At 45.8% G+C, this 21794-nt stretch overlaps 2 protein-coding genes across 5 annotated transcripts; one reads left to right on the forward strand and one right to left on the reverse strand.

The window, feature by feature from the left end:
- Positions 1-1341: 1341 nt before the first annotated feature.
- On the forward strand, positions 1342-6774 carry SLC16A8 (solute carrier family 16 member 8). The gene is made up of 4 exons (XM_085323431.1): positions 1342-1570; positions 2026-2169; positions 2718-3581; positions 6374-6774. Exons 1-4 carry the CDS (start codon positions 1342-1344, stop codon positions 6772-6774), a joined length of 1638 nt encoding a protein of 545 aa, XP_085179557.1.
- Positions 6775-10027: 3253 nt separating this feature from the next.
- On the reverse strand, positions 10028-21774 carry PICK1 (protein interacting with PRKCA 1). Of its 4 annotated transcripts, none has more exons than XM_085323448.1 (13): positions 21566-21774; positions 20832-20925; positions 19958-20069; positions 19347-19475; positions 18228-18294; positions 17188-17277; positions 16719-16772; positions 16556-16618; positions 16073-16206; positions 15182-15274; positions 14013-14063; positions 12331-12475; positions 10028-12064 (listed from the first exon to the last, which is right to left on the reverse strand). In XM_085323448.1, the coding sequence occupies exons 2-13, from the start codon at positions 20870-20872 to the stop codon at positions 11787-11789; spliced, it is 1257 nt and encodes a 418-aa protein (XP_085179574.1). In that variant the 5' UTR covers positions 20873-20925; positions 21566-21774; the 3' UTR covers positions 10028-11786. The 4 variants fall into 4 exon arrangements, with proteins under 4 accessions (XP_085179574.1, XP_085179573.1, XP_085179572.1 ...); XM_085323447.1 differs by having other exon boundaries at positions 21562-21774; XM_085323446.1 differs by having other exon boundaries at positions 21522-21774.
- Between the last annotated feature and the right edge of the window lie 20 nt (positions 21775-21794).

Raw genomic sequence — 21794 nt, forward strand, 5'->3', positions numbered from 1 at the left:
TCCATTGCTTGTAAGGCACAGAGAGGAGGGACCTTCCTGAAATACCAACACCCAGACCCAAAGACCTGAAGCTAGCCCTGTGTGCCCCATCCATAGGAGTGCCTTGCCCACTTGGCAGTCTCCAGTCAGCATGCGACTGCTGGCATTTTCTGTGACTGCCTGCACCAAGTGATGGGGACATTGCTGCCATCTTGTAGTCCTTCAGCCAAGGAAGCTGGGAGAAGACCCGTGTTAAGGGTGTACAGGCAGCAGGAGACTGCTAGGACAAACTGAATTAGACAAAACAGTGTGGCAAACTCCCAGCTTAGACATGCAAAAGGCCCCCTGCTTTCTACCACCTGTCAGATGCTACTTGGGAGCATCTGTAATCCAAGGGCAGTGACATTTATGCATACAGACAGGAAAATAAGTCTGTCTGACCAAGAAACTGAGACCAGTGGTACTGCTCAGTGCCGGAAAGCGTATGGCAGAGACCTGGTACCTAGTGGAGAAATGAAAAAAAACAAACCCATACCAGCGAATTGGAGCAAAATTCTTGGGCAGCTTAACAGTCCTGGGAGCAACTCACAAGACATCCCCTCTAATTCCCTCTTCCTCCCCCCCCTCAGGCTTTGTTCCAGCCCCTCTGTGTAGATACAGAGTCCTAATCTCTCTGGCATGCAAGTAACCACCACCACCAGTTTGCCGTGCTCTCCCCCTTCACCCATTTCTCAAATGTGCTCCCTTGCAGCAGGCAAGGGAGGGCAAGGGAGAGGGTGGTGTGCAAAGACCTCCCAGGGGAAAGCCGATGGACTAATGCATCTCCTCCGCTCTGCTGTGGGAGGCTTTGCAGCCAGACAGCTCCTTGCAAGCTCCCGGGTGGAGCAGGCTGGGAAGGGAGAGGCTTGAAGAGTGATTTTGGGAACTGAGAGAGGGTCACGTCCTTGGTTCTGACCTCGCACAGGCCTGCAGGTGAGGCTGCATATCGTGATGCTGTAGGCTCCCTCCCACCCCTAGTACTTCACTACATCAGACATAGCTGGTTGCTTTCAGCTGGGATTGTGACCCTGCTTGGCTACGTCTGACTGAATATTATGGAGCTGTGGGCCGCCCTGTGTTTGGGAGGGCACCGGGGGTTCCCACCTCTACCCACTCATGGCTGGTCTGGCAGGATGAAGGTGCAAAGAGATTACTTGGGTCCCTGATGAGGCTCTTGGAGTTTGGAGGCAATGGGACATGGAGAGAAAACTCCTTGCAGTAAACATTTGTGCTCTATGTCCTTCTCTTCTTGCAGTGTCTGGAGATTCCTCTCTCTGATGCCCTTTTTCTTCCCAATTTGTCTTTCCCCTCTCAGACTAGACGATGGGGAGAGCCGATCCAGAGGAAGGGCAGCTCCCAGCTCCTGTGAAGCCTCCAGATGGCGGCTGGGGCTGGGTTGTGCTCCTCGGCTGTTTTGTGATCACTGGCTTCTCCTACGCTTTCCCGAAAGCAGTCAGTGTCTACTTCAAGGAGCTCATGAAAGATTTCCATGTGGGCTACAGTGATACGGCCTGGATCTCCTCCATCATGCTGGCCATGCTCTACGGGACAGGTGATGCTTAGATAAATTTCTCCCTCCCCAACTCGCGCCTTTCTCTGCCCCGCTACAGGCTCAGATCATGTCCCGTGGTCTCTTTTCACATTTGCTGGCCCTGATCTTGAACCAACATGCAGAAGACAATCATCCCATTGCTCCTCCTCTAGAAATGTGCTGTGTTTCATGTTCCCATCTCCTCTGCTCCAGGAGACCTCAGGATTTGCATCCTATCCCTCAGCCAGCTAACGTTCTTGGAGAACAGGAGGTTGAAGGCTGGGTAGAGCAGCAGTCCCCATGCCAGGGCCTCTCTCCTTTGGCTAAACCCAAGGGCTATGTATCTAATCAGCCAAGCAGTGATCTCTGTCATTAGAGTCTCATCTTCCACATGTGCCCTACTTGGGCAGGCTGCCCATTCCCAGATGTCCTGCCCCCTTCTGATAGCCTACTCTGGCTTCTCTGCTTTCCCCCAGGACCAGTATGCAGCATCATGGTGAACCAGTTTGGCTGCCGTCCTGTGATGCTCATTGGCGGGCTGCTGGCTTCCTCTGGGATGATCCTGGCATCTTTTACCACCAATATCATTGAGCTTTATTTGACGGCTGGTGTGCTGACAGGTGAGAGCCCCAGGGAAATGGGGGAACAGATTTACCTGGGGAAAGGCCAATGGCCTATCCTGTTCTCCCTTAGCACTGCCTTGTCTAGCATCTGGTCTCCCCTCACCCATTCCCACTCACACAGAGGAGGCATCTGGTCCTGAATGTTGTGTCTATGGGAGATGCATCCATTGGATCTAAACAGGCAGGGTCTGGCAGGTGAGAGGAGAAAGCTAGAAGAAGCGTAGGTGATGCCCGGTGCGGTGATTATGGCAACTGGGGTGGCATCAGTATATAGTGTCAGGGAACGAAGGCAAAGGTAATGTACAGGTCCTGCCTAAACATGGCCACAACTACTTGATTCAAATGCAGTTCAGGTAGGCTGTTGGCCCATCTTCTCCAGGGGCAACCCAAAAAGATGAAGGAGAAGAGATCTGTGAGGAACACATGAATCCCACAATGGGACTTCTGGGCTAGAACAGCCTCTGGGACTGTTTCCGCTTGTTGCAATCCACATGTCTCATGTCCTTGTACTCCCTATCTCTTTCCCATCTATCCTCGCCATGTAGGTCTGGGTATGGCATTGAACTTCCAGCCCTCCCTAATCATGTTGGGCACCTACTTTGACAAACGTCGGCCTCTTGCCAATGGACTGGCTGCTGCTGGGAGCCCTGTCTTCCTCTCCTCTCTCTCTCCACTGGGTCAAGTGCTACTAGAGAAGTTTGGTTGGAGAGGAGGTTTCCTCATCATGGGGGGTCTACTGCTTAACTGCTGCACATGTGGAGCRGTCATGAGACCCCTGGAGATGGGCATGAAGCGGAAGATGGAGAAGGTCCAGGACAAATATGAAGCCAAGGAGATGCTGCCTATGGGAGGGAAGTCAGAGGAGGGCATCAGCACCACTGATGGAACCAAGAAAACCAAGAAAGCCAAGAAGAAGTCCAAGAAAGGAAAAAAGCTGCTAGATTTTAGCATCTTTTCCAACCGAGGGTTTGTTATTTACACCATCTCGAAGTTCATCCTAGTCTTGGGTCTCTTTGTGCCTCCTATATTGCTGGTCAACTACGCTAAGGACACAGGAGTACCAGACACAGAGGCTGCATTCTTGCTTTCCATCATTGGGTTCATAGACATCTTTGCCCGTCCAGCCTGTGGCATGGTGGCAGGGTTGAAGTGGGTCCGCCCTCATGTGGCCTACTTGTTCAGCTTTGCTATGCTCTTCAATGGCTTGACAGACATCTGCAGCGCCAGGGCCAGCAATTACACAGGGCTTGTCATCTTCTGTGTCTTTTTTGGCATCTCTTATGGCATGGTGGGGGCACTGCAGTTCGAGGTACTCATGGCCATTGTCGGTTCCCAGAAGTTCTCCAGTGCCATTGGGTTGGTCCTACTTATTGAAGCTGTTGCAGTGCTCATCGGTCCACCCTCCGCAGGTAGGTCTCTTACTGCAAAACACAGGTGATTAATTTGGCTGCCGTTTCATGGTATGGTAGATATCAGGCATAGGCACAATAAGAATAAAGAGCCCATTTCTTCTGGAAAATGAAAGTTGAAGTGAAAGGTCACAATCTTACTGCATGCACCACAACACTGATTCTGAACAGGGGCAGAAGATGAGTAGTGATATTTTTCTCTCAGCTTCACTCAGAGACCTAAGCAATGATGTGCATACAGAGCTATCCAGGGTGGCATGGCTTCCAGTGTCCCTTAGTCCTAACTAGTGGCACCTCTCCTGTTTTGTACTGGGGCTCAGGTCTCTGACTTTGCTTGTGAATGCTGTATCAAATTGTGATATGGACAGAGTCAGGCACATGCTGCAGGCAAACCTTTGAGGGTCTTCATCAGGACAAGACCAGGAAATTTCAGATTCTCCTTGATGCCTATGGCCTTTTGACTGATGCTGTGAATGTGAATGTAATTTGTGCTGGCTGCAGCCCCAAGGTGCAGGCGTGTTTGTGGGGATCAAGCTTGCTTTGAATCAGTTTATGGTTTACAGTTTGTAGAGTCACCTCAGGCATTTCCTGTATTTTTTTTCTTATTTTTTKGGGGGGCGTGGATAAGAGGATCAGGAAACTCATGGCTTCTCAGCCAATCTGGGCTAGGCTAGAGTCCCTGTTGAATCCATGCCCCACAAGCATCCTGTTAATATGTTGTTCAACAGGGAGAAAGCCTTCACCCAAGAGGCTGATGTAGGTTCCAGTTAACTGTCTGATCAGGTCTGTTGAAGTCAAATCACGCCAGAGGACCATTTCCAAATGAAGCTCTGCTAGGAAGGGTTGATAACAAACTACAGGCAAATCGCCAGGCAGGGAATGATCCATTGCTTCCTGTGCTCCCTTCCTTCAGCTATGACATGTGGGTTAAAGCCCATCAGTGAAAAGCTCTGGATGAATGAGCTCCCTATCCCCCTTCTTCCCCCCGCACATACTACCCTTAGCAACTCCACTCACCTCTCAGGTAAAAAGCTGTAGCAAGGAGAAGACCCTCTTGATGCTAGCAATGATTCACATCTCGTCTTGTAACCTGCAGGGTTGGTAAAAGTCAGAGGCCAGATGTGGCCAAGGGAGTCCAGAAATAGGTGGCCTGGGGGCAGCTGCGGAGAGACTGTGGCAGGGAGAAGGGGATTTAATGCTGCCTTGCTCCCCTGACCTGGATCCCACTGCTCTTCATGGAGTTATTGATGAGAAAGCAAAAAGATACTAGGAAGCAGAAAAAAGTATTTATTTATTTATTAAGTAGTGTCCTCTGCGGCAGTGGGCCAGATCCTTCCGAGAACAGGACCTGGTAGTAACAGAAACAGGAAGGAAAGGGAAAAAGCTGCTGGAAGAAGTGGATGAGTTTTACATGCAGGCCTGCACTTGCATGCACTATTTTTCACAGATTTTAAGGTCAGCCGGTGTCTTGTATGGGACAGGATGTAAGAGATGACTCAGTGTCTGGAGATAAATTTTTCTGGGCCAGGGCACTTTACAAGTGAGGAAGAAGGGGGTGGGGGTTGAAGACTGAGGCAGTGAAGCCAGGACGCATTAGAGCAGGAGGGAGATAGAGGCTGTATCTTCATGGCCCCAGTGCTATATGTGGCGCTGAGCATACCACCCTGGGCAATTTGAGGAGAGATATTCCTTAGCCCTCCCACTTCAGTTCAGCTGTGCCTTAGTGATTTGTGAGAAAAAAAAAAAAAAAAAAAAGAACGCAGTGAAATGTCACCTAAGCTGGCCAGAATGGAGGTCGGGAGGGCCAAGTCGTGACTCCCCCCATTGCCCTGGGGTGGCCAGCTGCTGCATGCTGCAGGACCCTGTTGGCGCAGGGAGCCTGGGCTTGCTGGCAAACCCAGCAGCTTGGACTCTCGGGAGYGGAGCTTGCCTGGAGGAAGGGGTTGAACAATGTTGCTTTGTTTGGTGTAATCCTCCTTTGCTGCTGCTCCCTCGCTATGGGGTTGGGGGGCTGAGGAAGTTTGGTGTAGGATGAACCGCACACACACGCTTTTGGTGCTCTACGTGAACAGGGATGCATTCACTCGCTGAGGAATTTGTGGCGTGTTTCTCATGACCACCCTGGGAGGTAGCTCAGCATGCCCTCAGGCTGTGCTCAGGCCTCACTCCATCACACAGAAGGCACCAGAGGTCACATGCAAAGTCAGGAGAGCACGAGCCAAGGCAGAAGCAGCTGATCATCACAGCCCTAGYCCAGCTCAGTGGGTGCCGTACCAGCTGCACTGGGGCAATCGTTCAGGCTCTGGGAAMCCTCATGCCTTTGCCAGCCTCAGTGCATTCAGGTCTGGTCCATACCTGATGATTTCTGTGCCAAAGGGCTGCTGCTTCTCCTCCTCTGAATGTTTTCCCCATAGGGTAGATTAAGAAATAGCAATACCTTTTCACCTTTTCTTTCTTTTCTGAGACTGGAAAAGCCAAGTCCTTGGAAGCTAGTCTCATGCTGACAAGAAGATGGCCTGCTGTAGTGCAAGACCATGATCTCAGTATGTCACAAATATTTAAACCTGGCAGAGTAAAGGCAAAATACCAAAGCCATGCTCTTAAAGTACTTTCAGTATTTACAGAATAACTTTCATTGTCCAGGTCCTTGCCTAGGATGATTTTACGTATTCAGGCTTCCCAGTCTTTCCTTGAGAAATGGTTCCTCAGCCAGACACAAGTGCTGGAGGTGCACTGAGGTGTCCATGCAGGAGTGCTCAGGCTAACTGGCTTGTTTCCTGTCCACCCATCAGGCCGCTTGGTTGATGCTCTCAAGAACTACGAGGTGATCTTCTACTTGGCTGGCTCTGAGGTGGTGCTCTCAGCTCTCTTTCTGGCTATGGCCACTTACTGCTGCCTCAACCGGGGGAAGAAGAAGGCAACTCCCCCAGCGAAGTCCCCCTCGGCAGGTGGTGGGAGTGACACCGAGGAAGCAGAGTCTGACGTGCAGGAAGCTGAGGAGCACAGCAGCGACAACCACCACCAGCCAACCCACAGCACTGATGATGCCATGGCAGTGGCCAGTGAGGAGGCGAACCATGTGGCAGCAGAAGAGCAGAGTGGGGAGGGAGGTGGGTGTCCTGAGGGGGATGGGGAGGTGATGGCACGAGCCACCTGCAACACTGACCAGATGGTGGAGCGGGACAGCTTTTAGCCGGGATGGAGGAATCAAGACAATGCAAATGGATGTAATTGGCCAAGTGTGCACGTAAACTGGCATGGGAGGGTAGGTGGGCTGTGGGGTGGAGGAGGGCGAGACAGAAGCAGATATAAGAAGTAAGAGGGAGAGAGTCTAATAGCTGGTCCTTATGTACATATGTCCACATACCTACTCAGTGATATGTCTACTTGCATGTTGCACCCCATGCTGATACACCACAGGCTCACAGCAGTCTGAACACAAAAAACAAAAACAAAACAAAACAAACAAACAAAAAAAAACACACCACAAAAACAAAACCGTTCTCTTCTCCCTCCAAAACAGCCCTGGAAAAAGTATTTTGAAGAGGCTGCACAGGACTCTCCTTTCCTTTTGCGTTGTCACAATACAAAAAACAAGTAGAGACTTTTTGTAATCAGATCTCATGCTCTTTGGTCTGGTGGCATCTAACCACTTGTAGGGTCAGGACAGAGCGAAGCCCAGGATCCCAGCTCTTGGAAAGACTGAGGGTGGCTGCCATGCAGCAGGCCTGGCATGAGCTTGTCTTCCTCCTGGGAAATGCAAATCCAGAGCTAACAAGTGAGAGGCCAGGCTAGCTAGAAGTAGGTTTAGGAGGTGTAATTCAGCGTCATCATATAGGCTGCCTCCAGCTGCAGCCAGCATTGGGTTAGATCCTGCTCCCCACTCTGCAATACCCCTCTTGGGCACTGCTAAACCAGTGGGAGCACTGGTTCCTGCTGCCTCCAGCTGGAGCAGCTTTTGCGTGTGGTGAAGCTGGAGCAATGACACGTGATGCTGCTTTTCCAAGTAGGGAAGCACCAAGTTAAAGACTGCTATTTAAGGATGCAAAAGGAAGATGAAATCTAAGAAAAGCTAATCCCATTAAGTAAGCAGCGTGACACGAAGCCTCACTGACAGCAATAGCAGCAAGTCACTTCTCTTAGGCCAACTCTGCCAGATTTAGCTAGGCTAAAATGAGTTGTGTTGACACGTGATGGGAACAACTTAGTCCATATGGAGGTGGGATCTTCAGTGCAGGTAGAGACGCACTGTGTTGCAAGCAATTGTGAGTGAGTGAGTGAGTGAGTGAGTGTGTGTGTGTGCGCGCGCACATGTGTGTGTTTTCTCTTTAAATAGAAAACTCCCTTACATAAGAGTCACTGGAAGGCAGAAGGACAAGCTCTAGCCTGTGAGCACACAAAATGAGGATGTCTAAGCACGTGGTAGGCCAGGCATGACCCCTCCTCCCCCAGGCTGCAGTGGTGGCTTTTTGGATTCAGAGAGGACAACCTTCCCTGGCATGCTTTAAGCACTCTTAATCTGCTTTAGAACTGGATCTCTTATAAACAGCCCTGGCCAAAGCTCTTTCTTCCGGTTTCCTGAACTGCTTCACCTCAAAGGCCCTGGGGGAACCTATTACAACATCGAGAGATCAGAAACTCAGCAGAACATTACAAAGAAGGCAGCTTGTGAAACYATCAAACAAGGTGTTCTATTCCATACTGGCCTGATTACAAATTAAYGGGTAATGGATGAAGTCTGCAGGCCCTATAAACCCAGCTGGTGATGTGGGGGACATGAAGGAAAGAGTTTCAGTCTAGATGCTCTCAAATAGCAGTAACTGATGAGCAAAATGAAGCTGCTKTAAGAATGTCAGTTTTAGAACAGCCATAAGAATTGGGGAAGAAGTGGGGAGAAGGTAAAGCTCAGGAGGCTGTGCCTGGTCCTACCATGGCTGTCAACACCCTTAGCTCTGGTTGTGAGATTGTGGGCTAGTCACAGCAGTGACTTTTGACTAGATTTACATTCCTATTCAAACCCATTTAAAAAAAACACCCAAATCAGACTAAACATCATAACAAAACCCCCAGTGCCAGGCTGTGGGAGAAGGAGAAGCAGCAGCAAATGTCATGAAGCCCTGTAGTCATTACCACCTCTTGGCCAGTTTATTTTTCTCCCAAAAGGTGAGAAAGATCTATTCCTGCTCCACTCAACCAAGCGGGAGTGCAGCTCCTTCTCAAGCAACCTGAACACTGCTGCCTCCCCCTCCCCCTTTTCATTAGTTAACCRCTCCTCTTCAGGAAGCAACCTGCAAGTTCCCACAGGTGCAGGGCCCACAGGTTGAACACAACTGACCTTGTTAGCACCAAGCAGGTCACTAGAACAACATCTTCTCTGTTTTCTTGCCACCACATAACATTTCCCACTAAGTGTCACCACACAACATTTCCCACTAAGTCTACCACTCCTTTATCTTAAATCATCTTAGGAAAAAATGTAAAAGGTATTAGGGTACAAAAGCTCGCTACAGATTTATGTGCGGAAAACAAACAAACAAAAAGTATCATCAGCCCTCTTCCTTCCCACTCCCATAATGACAACATCACACTTTACTCAGGGTAGAGCCCTGCTTGGAATGCAGGGTACCACCTCAGGGAGAACAGTTTTACTCCTGAAATCAGACCATATCCTGCAGCCCCAGGATCCAGGGCTCACACAGGCCATATGTCYATCATCCAAAATGTGCTGGTCTAGGGCTTGTGCTCCTTTCAACACTGCCCTTCCCTCCATTTATAAGTTACTTCACCACTTTGTGGTACCTGCTTCTGTTTGCAGTCTTACTTAAAGAGGGATTGTCATACCCATGAACAAGGAGGAAACCTGCAGGGTGCTGTTATAGAAGAAGCTGAGGCCATTCTTCTGGAATACGATTCCTAGCAGGCTACTAAAGCAGCTGGTTTGTCAACCTCTGCCAGTTCGATTGCAAAAGAAGCCTGGCTACGCTGCCTCCTGCTTGCCTTTGTTGGCTTTCAGGCAGGCTCTGCTAATGCATTTTCTCTGTTCATCTTAGCTACTCTGTATTTTGGTACACCAAACAGCTCTGAAATAGGATTAGGGACTTACTTAAGTATCAGCTCAAGCTTGTGATGCAACAGCTGAGCTCTGTGGCAAAGCTGGCCATGAAGCAGTGTAATGATGCCACAGGACAGGGCTGAAATAACTACCTGGTTTACAAGGCTGGTGTTCCCCTGGGAGACTAAGCTGCAAAGTAACAGAGAAACTGGTATTACATGGATAGATGGCTTTGCTACAGCAGTTATAATCCTCCCCCTCTGGAAACCTGTGATGTAGTGACCACCATGTCTTAGGAGAGAGAAAATCACCACTATGATCATGAAAAAATTGATATTCCCTATCAGAATAAAGAGCAAACAGATCACTACAGAAAACTCAAGAGGAACAGGAAGCAAAATGTCGCATTTTTCTTTATTAGAGACAACAGCCAGTACATTAAAGTCTAAATCTTCCAGAGCAGCTAGACCATAGACGACTTTCTTCCAGGCACCACAGAAGTAGCAACACTCCAGAAACAAATCAAGAGACAAACAAAACAATCATAAATTAATGCCCTTAAATAGCTTCTCTAACTACCACTAGTATGTTATGACACAGAAGTCAAAACCCTTGCCTTGAAGAAGCACACCATTGCTGGCAGTCGTACTGCCTGCCAAAAGAGAAAGCTGCCATCTGGATCTGGGATCAGCCCACAAAAATGGAGGGAGCAGAGAAAAGGAAGGAAGGAAGACAAAGCCTCACTTACCTTGTTTAAGATAAGGGAAAGGGTTTCACTTTCCCCCTCTCCCTTGTGCTGAGGAATGGGACATTAGTTACTGGTTCTGTCTGATCCAAAGGCAGCACAAAAAAAAGTTGCATAGAGAGGAGAGCAGAGAGCAGTATGTTATTCAACGCTTTGCATTCAAAAATCTCTTAAGTGCCCACGGACAATATCTTCCTCTCTCCACCTGGCTTCTGTCTCTCCTCTCTAGTTTAAGTCTAAAACATCTCCTGTGTGGTTCTAACGCTGTTCCTCTTGGCACTTGCCCTAGGAGAAGACTGTGCAAGACTAGCTGCTGCACATCTTGTTAGTGTTCACTGCAAGCAGCCATAGGAGAGGAGAATAATGGAAAGGAAGCATAAACAGTTCGGTGTGATTTTCAGGAATCTGTTTGCCTCAGATCTGTATGCTGAGCATCTCAGTTGACTGGGAGGACTCCTGCCTAAGCCAGTTCCCCCCTTTCCATAGGGGAGGGCATATCCACATTTTGGAGGACTCTAGCTCTGGGGTGTAGCTACAGACTGTGCAGAGAGCGCCGCAATGCAGGAGCTCAGGGACTATGAAGAGGATGGTGCCAGAGAGACAGCTGGACAGGGAAGGATTTGCAGTAAAAATCTGGACAAAAAAAATCTAGACAAATCCTTGCAGTAGGACTGTAGCAGCTCAGCATGCCAGGTAGCCACTTCCACCAACCTCTACTTTGACAATCTCCCCCTAGCCTCTTGGAGGGGGAGGATTTGATCACATGTGCAACCACTAGTTCTAACCATCAGTTTGGACTTGCTCCTTCTTCTTAAAAACAGTGGTTCAGAGAGCTGGGAGTAGTGGAAGTGATCATCCCACAAAAATCTGCCCTGGACCCCTGTGAGGACACATGGGCAAGACAAGAAAATTAATACAGGCCAGAGAATGAGAAGCTCCAGGACAGTCAGCAACATGGTGAAGAAATGATGCTGGTGCTAACACTTTCCCATAGCACACGGGAAGGTCAGGAGGGGGCTGTTCTTGCCATTCGTAGCCATCTCTCTCCAGATTTTTTTTAATTGGCTTCCACTTGCCAAAGGGGAATGGTGCATCCTGCACACTCAGCAGTGTCCTGTCTRTACATGGAGTCACATGGCGATGGGGTAGGAGGTTCTCCTCCCCACACCTCAGCATCCGAGTTGGGCAACAGGTCTGTGGGGGGAAAAAGAAACATCCAGGCAAACAAGCAAGGGAAAAAGAGAGGAAAGCAGAGGCTGGTCCCAATCCTACCAGCTACCCCCACCCAAAGCACAGGAGGAATCCCAGGCTGGACATACACAGAAAGTCACGGAGGATGAATCGCCATGTGAAATACATGTTTTTATATCAGTCTGCAAAGATTTTTCCCGTAGTCATACTGGCACATTCAGGCATCATCAATCAGCTTTTCACCATTTGTGTCCTCTTTCCTGCTACTGTCTCCCTCGCCACCGCCTCCTCCTCCTCCTCCTCCTCCTCCTCCTCCTTCTTCTTCTTCTTCTGCCCCATCTGTGTACATGTCCTTCTGCCCATAGTTGAGGGTAGTGCGGGCAAGATCCACCTCAATGGGAAAGACATCTGCGTCTCGGAGCACGACATAGCAGTCATCATAGTACTTAGACATAGTGGAGACAAAACGCTGGAGCTGAAACACGATGTCCTGCACTGTACGGGAGACGTATAGGGAACAAATTAGGTGAAGATCCCCTTCACAAGTATAGTGCAAAGGCTGTGACCAAGCATCCCTCGCTAGTATTAGTTACAGACTCATACATATCAGTCCCATTTGGCCCCTGAGCATGGATGTCCCAGGTAAAGCAACAGAAGGGCTCTTCAGCTAAGATTTCTGAGCTGATATGAAGGAGGAATATGAGGGCAGATGTCCTGTCTGCTTGACCCCTTCACGTGCTGGATACAGTCGCGGTACTCACCATGTTTCTGGTCCAGCAGTTCAATTTTCTCTAACACATCCTTCCTCATCTTGGCAAAGCGTGTGCGAGCCTCCTGGCGGCAACGTAGGATAAGGCGGTATTCGTAATTCCCAGTGCTGACCCTGTAGAGGGGTTCACCCAAGGCCTGCCAAAAACCACAGTGCCATTTTGGAGACTCAAAACAGACAGAACTAACATTTCTGCAAACAGCTTCTCTACCACTGTGAACTCACAAGCACCTTATTTTAACTCTCTCGGGTCCCCTGAAATTGGACTCCAGCGCTAGGAAACACTAGAAATGCTGAGGCACACCAGCAAATTGTCAATGTGGCCGTTTTGAATGACAAACACACTCCAGCAAGGGTAAAGAAAGGTGCCACTATCAAGTAAAGACAGCAGAACAGATATCTTTCAACCCAGCATGGAGGAGTGAAATGGCCTCTTAGCTGAACTATTATGACAGGCAATCAAGAACAAACAAGCCCAAGATCTGAGGGATGTATGGACTTATATCAATCAGATGAAAAACTCTCCCTTCGTCTGCAAGCTTCACCCTACACTGATTGCACAGTGTAGTGTACGTTTACATATGGAACCCTGTAGTACCATACGGACTATCTATGTGTAGATACCTCCTGGTATCTACAATCATCCAGACACAATGCTAGAATCTTGTAAGGATGGAACTATGGATTGCCCCACAAAATGGTTTTGAGAAAGGGGCTAGATCTGTCAGCAAAATATAGCATCCTCCTCTTGCACCTGCAAACACAATATACATAAAAATCAAAAATCCATAAAAATCAAAAATCCATGTTTCCGATCATGGCTTGGTAATGCACAGTGCATGTGTCAAAACCCAGAGCTGTGACTTTACTGGGCAAGACTGATGCTTTCCTTTCTGTTTAGCATGAAAAATTCGTAATTGTGTTAGGAAAGTTTTATTCATTCTTGGTACTGGGAACTGGGGATATCAAAATTCAAATCCCTACTCTGAGGTTACCATCTAGGATAAAATAGATACTGCTTTTATGCACAGAAACTGGGCATAACCATTAGTTACRCTAAGCAGAGCTCTTACGGATTAAAGGCATAAAACTCTACAAAGATTCAAACAGCAAAGTGTTACTGGAGAATAGTATCAGTATTTCATTTGTTGTTTTTCATTTTTTTAAGTCCTGAGTTTTAATTACTTACTTTTAGAGCTAAGTTGTTGTTAGCAGAGATCCTCTGATCAATTTTCTTTAACTACAAATGCAGCTTTGATATTCGCTTTACTGCAGAGAAGCTAAACCTTCATTCTCAGAAGCAATTCCAGAATTAATGATAAGCTGTACATTACACACAAATGGAATCTGTGAAGGTAACACCTTAATCCTCCTTATACAAGCTAATATTACTTAAACATCGAGACGTGCAACTAGAAAGCAAGCAGGTTATAGAGGAGATGACTGGTCCCTCTACTATTCCACAGCACAAGTGATTCATGACAGTTATTTCTATGTAGTGTTTAAGGACCTCCAGGCTCTAATATGTCAATAATAAATGTGTATTATTCTCAGGACGTATTCACTAGTTTGACTACACAGAGGCACAGGAATGCTTTTGCAGCTGCAGGGTGGTTCGCATAGAGCTACAGAAACACAGTCTGCKGTTCCCATTGCCACAGGATTGGTACTCACAATGCAGCTGTATTCTTCATCATCCATCTCTTTGACTTTCAGGCAGTATGACTTGTCAGGATTAAAAAAAAAGAAAAAAGGAAATATTAAGAATAAGGGAATAAGGAAGCATTGTCATAATCACTCATAGCCACAGGGTTGTCCCATCTCAAGCCTTTCTTCAGTTTGCAGCTAGGGGCTCTGGGGAAAACATAGTGGGACCAGACCAGATTACGTATCTCAAGCCGAAAGGGAATTTATTACACAAAGATGAGAACAGGAGCAAATACTTTAGATAAGGATAACCCAGTAAGAGAAAAATCCTGCAACCATCTACTGATGGGAAAACACAGTACCAGAAAAGTATCATGAAGGAAAAAATAATGAGGAAAAAAAGAATTCCTGGAAGGACTGATGTGGAAAGAAAAATTGCAGTACTGACATGCTTAAGAGCTGCAACGCCAAATACTTTCATCGACTGGTAAAAGGAAATAGATCACTGCAGTTCTAGAACAGAGATATAATGGCCCTATCTTAACCTTTCGGTGCAGAAAACAAGGGTTGCGTGAATGGAAAAATGAAAAAAAAAAACAAAAAACAAAAAGAAACCAACATGGTGAAAAATGCAAGCAAATATGATACCACTGTTGTTTAATCTAGCTAAAAAAAGACTATCCAGAGCTACCTGAAAAACATGGACTCAGAGACTGGAAAGCTATTTAGAGGAGTTCAGAAGTGTAAGTTATATGGGAATTCTTACAAGTAAAGAAATTAACTGAGTCAGATAAAAAGTCATTTGTTTTCTGGGAAATCTCTTTTACTAGTGAGAACTGTTAGGTCAAAAAGAGGTGTTCGAATCTGGGTAATCTGGCAATAGACAAAGAATTGGAAAAAATAATGTAATCTTGCATGGATTGTGGAAGGAGAGACACGTGATTATATAGGCTATATGACAAACTCAGGCTATGACTCTGTAAACTTAATTCCAACCAGCACAAAAAACAAACAAACAAACAAATAGACAAAGAATTGGAAAAAATAATGTAATCTTGCATGGATTGTGGAAGGAGAGACACGTGATTATATAGGCTATATGACAAACTCAGGCTATGACTCTGTAAACTTAATTCCAACCAGCACAAAAAACAAACAAACAAACAAACAAACAAACAAAAAACAGAGCAGCTCACTAAATATTCAAACTTGACATCCAGGTATTTTTTGATAGTCAGTCTCGTGTCAGGAATGGCTTTATTCAGATAGGTGTTCAAATCAGTCAGCATCTGCAAGGGAAACATTCCATTCCTGAATATTAGATCAAAAAGCATGACTACAATTAATTAAATCCAACCTTCTAACTAGCACAGGTCATGAGACTGCCTCGAGTTAACTCTTTTCTGAGCTAGAGTGTATTTGAAAGAAAGCGTTTGATCTCCATTCAAAATTCTCATGGTTAGAGCACACATTACAGTCACTGGCAAGTGGCTTTTCCAGTGTTGGAAATACATGCCTCGCTTCTAGTCTGAATTTGTCTCCTTTCAACTCATCTGGTTTCATTTTCCAATAGTCCTGGAAATTGTTCTCCCTAGATTCAAAGGTCTAATATCCAACACTTTTCATCCAACATGGCACTTAACACGCTGCTCAAATCAGCATTTTATATTCTCTTTGCTATACTAAATAGATAGATCTCCTAGAAACTCTCATTCAAACATACTCATTGAAATCCTTTAATTTAATATTGCTTATCTGAACTCTTTTAAATTAATGCTATCTTTTAAAAATGGGTATCAATGTCACAGAAAGCAGTGCAAGGGCTACATTGATCAAACTACCCCAAAAGAAAAGGATAGGAACATATTCATGTGCAACTGTCAGAAGGACAAGTCTTTATGTCAGGCTCAAGTAACAGAGCAGATTGAGGTATTTGCTATTTAAAGTTCTTTAAGAAGAACCTGAAGAAAAGCAGACAAAGACAGTTCTTCCTACAATGTATTTTAAGTCTATGCCATCAGTTAGGTTTCTATCTTTCTAGATCTCCTTCTTCTCCAGATCCCTTCTCCTAGGGTTAAATTCTTTACCGGTTTAATTGTTTTCAGAAGGCGAATCCCAAACTTCTCAATGTTGCGATGGGCATCAGCAAATTTCACAAAGGCTTCACTAGCAGCTGGTTGTGGCTCCCGCACACCAATGACGGAGAAAACATCTCCAAATGCTGGATAAAAGCAATAAATACAAACAGATGGAAGAAGTATTTGGCCCTTGAGAAGAATCTTGCTTCCAACATTAAAACTCCTTCTGACAACCTTGCGCTTGGCCAGGGGGATGATGCTACATATTCCCTGAAGCCAAGAGGTTGGCAGGCATTTCTTCAATAATTCACATGAAAAGACAGGGCCTATGTTAGCACAGTGGCCGCTAATGGCGGGAGGGCAGCTGCCCTTCCCAGCTTATTCCTGCAATATTTACTTTTGCTCTGGTGAGGAAATCACACATCTAAGTGGTGACTAAACTCCTGAAACTGGAGGTTAGAGATTTCTGCTTCCTTCACTCAGACTCTTTACCTCTGTGTGTTTGGGACAGTTCAAAGAAAGCTCTAAGAAGACTCTTGGTGTGTTCTGTCAAGCCTGTGATGGAAGACAGGAAAAAGCATTCAAGTCATTTCACTGAAATATAACATACGCATCCTGCCCTCCTATCTGCTGTCTGGTGGAAGACACAGTTTACCTTTGTATAACTCTGCAGTCCTTTCCAGCTCCTCCAATCTCTTTACCAATCCATCTAAAAGGAAACAGAATTAGAAAAACTCAAATCCAGACCTGACTGACTGGAAAAACACGGATTTCATATGTTTGGTTCAATTTTTCCCCACCTCCAAAGGTGACCTTCTTCTGGTCCAACGTGAGAAGCTTTTAAAATAATTGCAAAGTGGTTTTATAGTGTGGGGCCATCAGCTACTAACATTCACTAAGTGGGTCCCCACTTGAAATTAATTTGACCTTAGCTAACATTTAAATGACTCCAACGACATGATGCATCTCTCATGAAAAGATAGAGGCAATCGCAACAATCAAGTATGGCAAAAGGAAAGAATCCTGAAGGACTAAGGTGGAACATGTAAGAAACTATATAAAGTTAGCACATGCAAGACAGTGAGTGTTCCCTTAAGAAAAATATCTTTCTGCCCAATACTTACCATTGCAAAGTATGGCTCGGCTTAACCCCAGGGCATCTGCTGTCCCGGAGCTCATGTTCTCTACCAGTCGGTGCTTTACTTTCTTCAATACTAAAGGCCAAAAGAGAGATCCAGGATCAGAAGTATTTCTATGGGCATGATGAACTTAATTCACCAATTTCTTAAGCATCAAATAGGCTGGTTAGCCTGAGCTTAACTCAGTACTGAAGTAGTGGCAGAAAAAGGGTACCATAGAAACCAGATGTTAGGCCTAGCTGTGCATAGAACATCATCTATCCTGTCTATCTGTTCTGCACTCACATCCAACGTACTTCAATCTGCACAGCCTTACTGCTTCCTTTAGAAGACTAAATCTCTTTACTATAGGTTACCTATTGTGATATCTGGAAGTAAACTTTGCTTATGATACATTCTGTACTACTTCTTCTAAAGTCAGGAGACCAGGTTGAAAGCAAGAGAAGTAGGACTTAATACTCAAAGGCATTTCTTTGCTTAATTTTATTTTATGTTTCGTTATTAAACCCTTCTGTCATGCCTATAAATTCACTTCTGTCTTTGGTGGTCATACCCTACAAATTACTAAAGACAATTTTCTCCTTTTTGGAATCAGATGACTCAGCTATATGCACTTACAGGCAAACTTGCAGGGGTGCCAAGTTTGCCTCTAAATGTCAGGAATGTCAGCTGAAGCCACAGATATTTAGCACCTCCGGAAAATATTCCATATTCTCACTGCACTTCTGTTTCCCTAGAAATCAATCCATCCCAGGCCTCAGCATTTCCCTGAACCCCTTTCAATTCATTAGCACCTTAATCACTGAAAAGGAATGAAAGTTAAAAACAAACAAACAAACCCTTTCAATCTTTTAGGAAGGTGAGGAAGGTAGACTATACTAAGGAGACAGCTGTGTAGGCTTTGATCAAAGCACACACCTTATTTTAAAAATAAAGCTTCCTCTCCGCCCTATAAAATCAATGGTTGTAGAAAACTCAATCTCTCACTTTAACACTACAAAGAGAAAAATACCATCAAGTCTTACCAATATCCAAGGACTTGCCCTGCTTTGGGTCAGCCTGAAGCTTATTGTAGTGAATTGTCACTTCTCCCTGTAGGAAGAGCAAATACAAAACTGTGGTACTGGAAGCAAGCAGCGAGATTCACGGAAGAGTTGAGGCTGAAAGGGACCTCTGGAGATCATCTAGTCCAACTCCCTTGCTCAAGCAGGGTCACCTGCTCAAGTCCAGGTAGGTTTTGAATATCTCCAGAGAAGGAGACTCTCTGGACAACCTTTCTGGACAACTTGTTCCAGTGCTCTGACACCCTCACAGTCAAGATGTTTTTTCTTAAATTCAGGTGGAACTTCCTGTGTTTCAGTTTGTGCCTGTTGCCTCTTGTCCTGTCACTTGGCACCACTGAAAAGAGTCTGGCCCCATCCTCTTGGCATCCTCCCTTAAGGTATTTGCAGACATTGATAAGATCCCCTCTCAGTCTTCTCTTCTCCCTGCTAAACAGGCCCAACTCTTGCAGCCCTTCCTCATAAGAGAGATGCTCCAGCCCCCTTATCATCTTTGCAGCCCTTTTGCTGGACTCTCTCCAGTAGTACCATGCCTCTTTTGTAACGAGGAGCCCAAAACTGGACCCAGCTCTACAGATGTGGCCTTACCAGGGCTGAGGATTACCTCCCTCAACCTTCTGGTAACGCTCTTCCCAATGAACCCCAGGATACCATTGGCCTTCTTGGCCACAAGGGCACATTGTTGACTCATGGTTAACCTGGCAATTGAATTGAACTGAAGGCAAGATAAATGGAAAGGAATTCAAATTCAAAAGGGATGATGCACCTTGCCCCTTGAGCTGAGCTGAGCTGTGCTGCAGCCTCTGGAACTATCGGCCTCCAACACAAGGGACACGGAGGCGCGCTCCCTGCTATTGCTAGCTTTGAAACATCTTTGTACTTTCAGCACACAGTAGCTTGCCAAGTCACCTCTAGGGTCACGTACCCTGGTCACGTGTCTCCTTTTCACGTCTCAGTTTCAACAACCTTTAAAGCTTTACCCTGAAGCTCTTCCACTGTATTTGCAAACTTCTCCTTTATTGAAGGGCAACAACCCGTAAACTATGACCCAACAGCTCCAGTGGCCTCCCTCTTACTTCTTACCTTTACCATCTGTATCATCTTGGCCACCTCCACCTTGGTCTTCCCTTTGACAGACTTCCCATTCACTCCTGTGATTTCATCACCAGCTGCTACCGTCCCATCTAAGGCTGCTGGAGTGTTATCAAATACCTAATGGAGGAGAGAGAGCACAGGTAGTCTAGAAGCAGGAAGAAGAGAAAGTGAATAGAAGACTGAAAAGAAAATAGGAAAGACAGCAGAAGAGACATTTCTATTCCTCCTATTTAACTTCATTGTATTTAGTACTGTTCACGGTGAAGCCTTGTTTTTTTCCTCCTCTCCTAACTCAAAGGTGGGCTGATCATCTTTTTCTGTCCATGACATGTACCCTAGAGCACTGGATTTCTTGAAATTGAGGATGCCACATCATTTCTCAAATTTCTAGCATGCTCTGCGGGGAGCTGGATAATTTCAGAAGTCTTAATTTATTTTTTCCATGTCTGTTAGATACTAGGGAAACAAGTTCTTATTTTTTGGAAAGTGAAATGGTTCACGTTTTGATAAAAACAAAAATCATAGGACTCTCTACATCATCCATCTCGCAAGCCAACATTTTTACCAAGACAGTTTATTATTCTTCCCTGAGCACCCACCTGGACAATATAGAGACAAGGGCAGTACTGTGCTCCTCCCCCAATACTGATCCCAATCAGATTCTGAGAGTCCTTCTTCAAGGTTACTGTTCCAGGAACAGTGGGTATCCCACTAAAATGAGAGAGAGGGAAAATGAATAGCTGGCACTGTAAGCTCTGCTATATTTGTATGAAAGAATCACGGTACCTGAGTCAATACAAACTGAAAATATAGTGGATACTGTACATTTGAATTAATCACATCATTTCTGCTATAGCGTCCACCAGCACAGACCAGCAGAAAAACCTTTGGGGCTATCTTTATTGTGACTGCACGTGAGAAGAGGTGGTAGAGATACTTCATCCACTGCTAGATAGAGAGCAAATGCTTGCATGTTTTAAAGAGTATTTCATCTGGTCTTTGTGCTAGAGTAAGAGGAAAACATTCACAAATGAGATGTAAGACAAGTGCTCCATGACAGATTCTCTGCTAACTTCATAAAACCTTTTTACTTGCTAGGAAAATTCTAGTGTTATTCTCCTTGCAGACCTAAGGATTCCAGAATTTCTCTCCATTTCTTCCTGCTTCTTATTTCCTTTTCTCTGTTATAATTAATTTCTTCTCTAGCTATGGTCCCTAAATTACTGAAGATCTGTCAGTACTATTTTGTAATCAGAAACTCATGGTAGTCATTGCAGAGCAACAGAAAGCATTCCCCTCTCTTCACCAGCACAGGAGTACCTCATCCCCAATCCCCAGACAGCAAGGAATCAAGATCACAGTCTGATTCATTAGCATGCATCATCATGAAAATGTAAATCTATCTGTTCCCTAGCTGTTAGTGCTGTGTCTACTGCTAGCAAAAAAATAGTAAAAGACAAGTGAAATACTCACAGTTTATCTTCTTCAATATCATAGTCCAAGTCTGCAAACATTGTTTTGGTTAGATGCAATCTGTTGGTCTGAAACTCTGCTTATTCCAAACTGCCTGAAATGAAAGAACAAAACCCAACAAACCAGTGATCTCAACAGGTAGCGGCAGAGAGCTAACTTCTGACCCTTGTTAACCCTTCTATTTTTTATTTTGGGGTTTTTTGAATTTCAAAAGATGCTGTTTTTTTCCTTATACTGAAGAGGAAAAATATTTCAAGTGTCTCATTCTCTGCTCTGAGTGAGAGACAGGAGAAAATCCTCAAGTTCAAATGTTTCATGTTTCAAAACCCATAAACATTCAAATTTTCCAATGCAGAGAATAAGGTATGGTCCATTCTGCAAACTGATTTTTTGCATGTTTTACCTGTCTATCATCATAACTTCTAAAGATATCTGCTATCCTCTGAGTCCATTAAGCATTTCAGTTTCTTGATTTCACAGAAAAGTTTTTTGAAGATTATCTCTTATCTTGGGAGCCTACATAAAGCTTTTCACAACTCACTTCCCAAAGAAGTCTCATTATTTCCCACACACAAACCCCCATGTATATAGGTTTAATTTCAGACAGTAGATAGCAAACGTATCTCACTCTTCGCTTGTACCAAACGCGCAGTCACACTGGGTATGTCTACACCACATCAAAGCAGTGACCTTTGGAGGCAGCTACAGGCGCATCCTCCCCACACGCTACCTACGCACGGCTGCTGTGCGGACGGCTCGCGCTCCCGGCGATGCCCTAACGCGTTAGACACGCGCCGTCCGTTACCCGCCGCGCAGCATGGGGCCGCGGCGCCGCGAAACGCGCGGCCGCGCTCCAGGGGGCCGAAGTCAGGGCGGACACAGCCGCCGGGTTGCCGCGCCGGCCTGTGGCGCCGGCCCGGCATCGTGGAGGGGCCCTGACAGGGCCCGGAGGAGGTAGGGGGC

The sequence above is a fragment of the Rhea americana genome, unplaced genomic scaffold, assembly GCF_003343005.1.
Source record: "Rhea americana isolate MKP2758 unplaced genomic scaffold, rheAme1 scaffold_85, whole genome shotgun sequence".
Lineage (NCBI taxonomy): Eukaryota > Metazoa > Chordata > Aves > Rheiformes > Rheidae > Rhea > Rhea americana.

Bases quoted from the DNA above. Each gene is read 5' to 3' on its own strand.
- PICK1 (XM_085323448.1), bottom strand. From the start codon at position 20,872: ATGTTTGCAGACTTGGACTATGATATTGAAGAAGATAAACT. The intron at 16,619-16,718 runs GTAAACTGTGTC...CTTCCATCACAG, and splicing joins GACTGCAGAGTTATACAAAG to GCTTGACAGAACACACCAAG. The intron at 12,476-14,012 runs GTGAGTACCAAT...GGTTTTTGGCAG, and splicing joins ATGAAGAATACAGCTGCATT to GCCTTGGGTGAACCCCTCTA.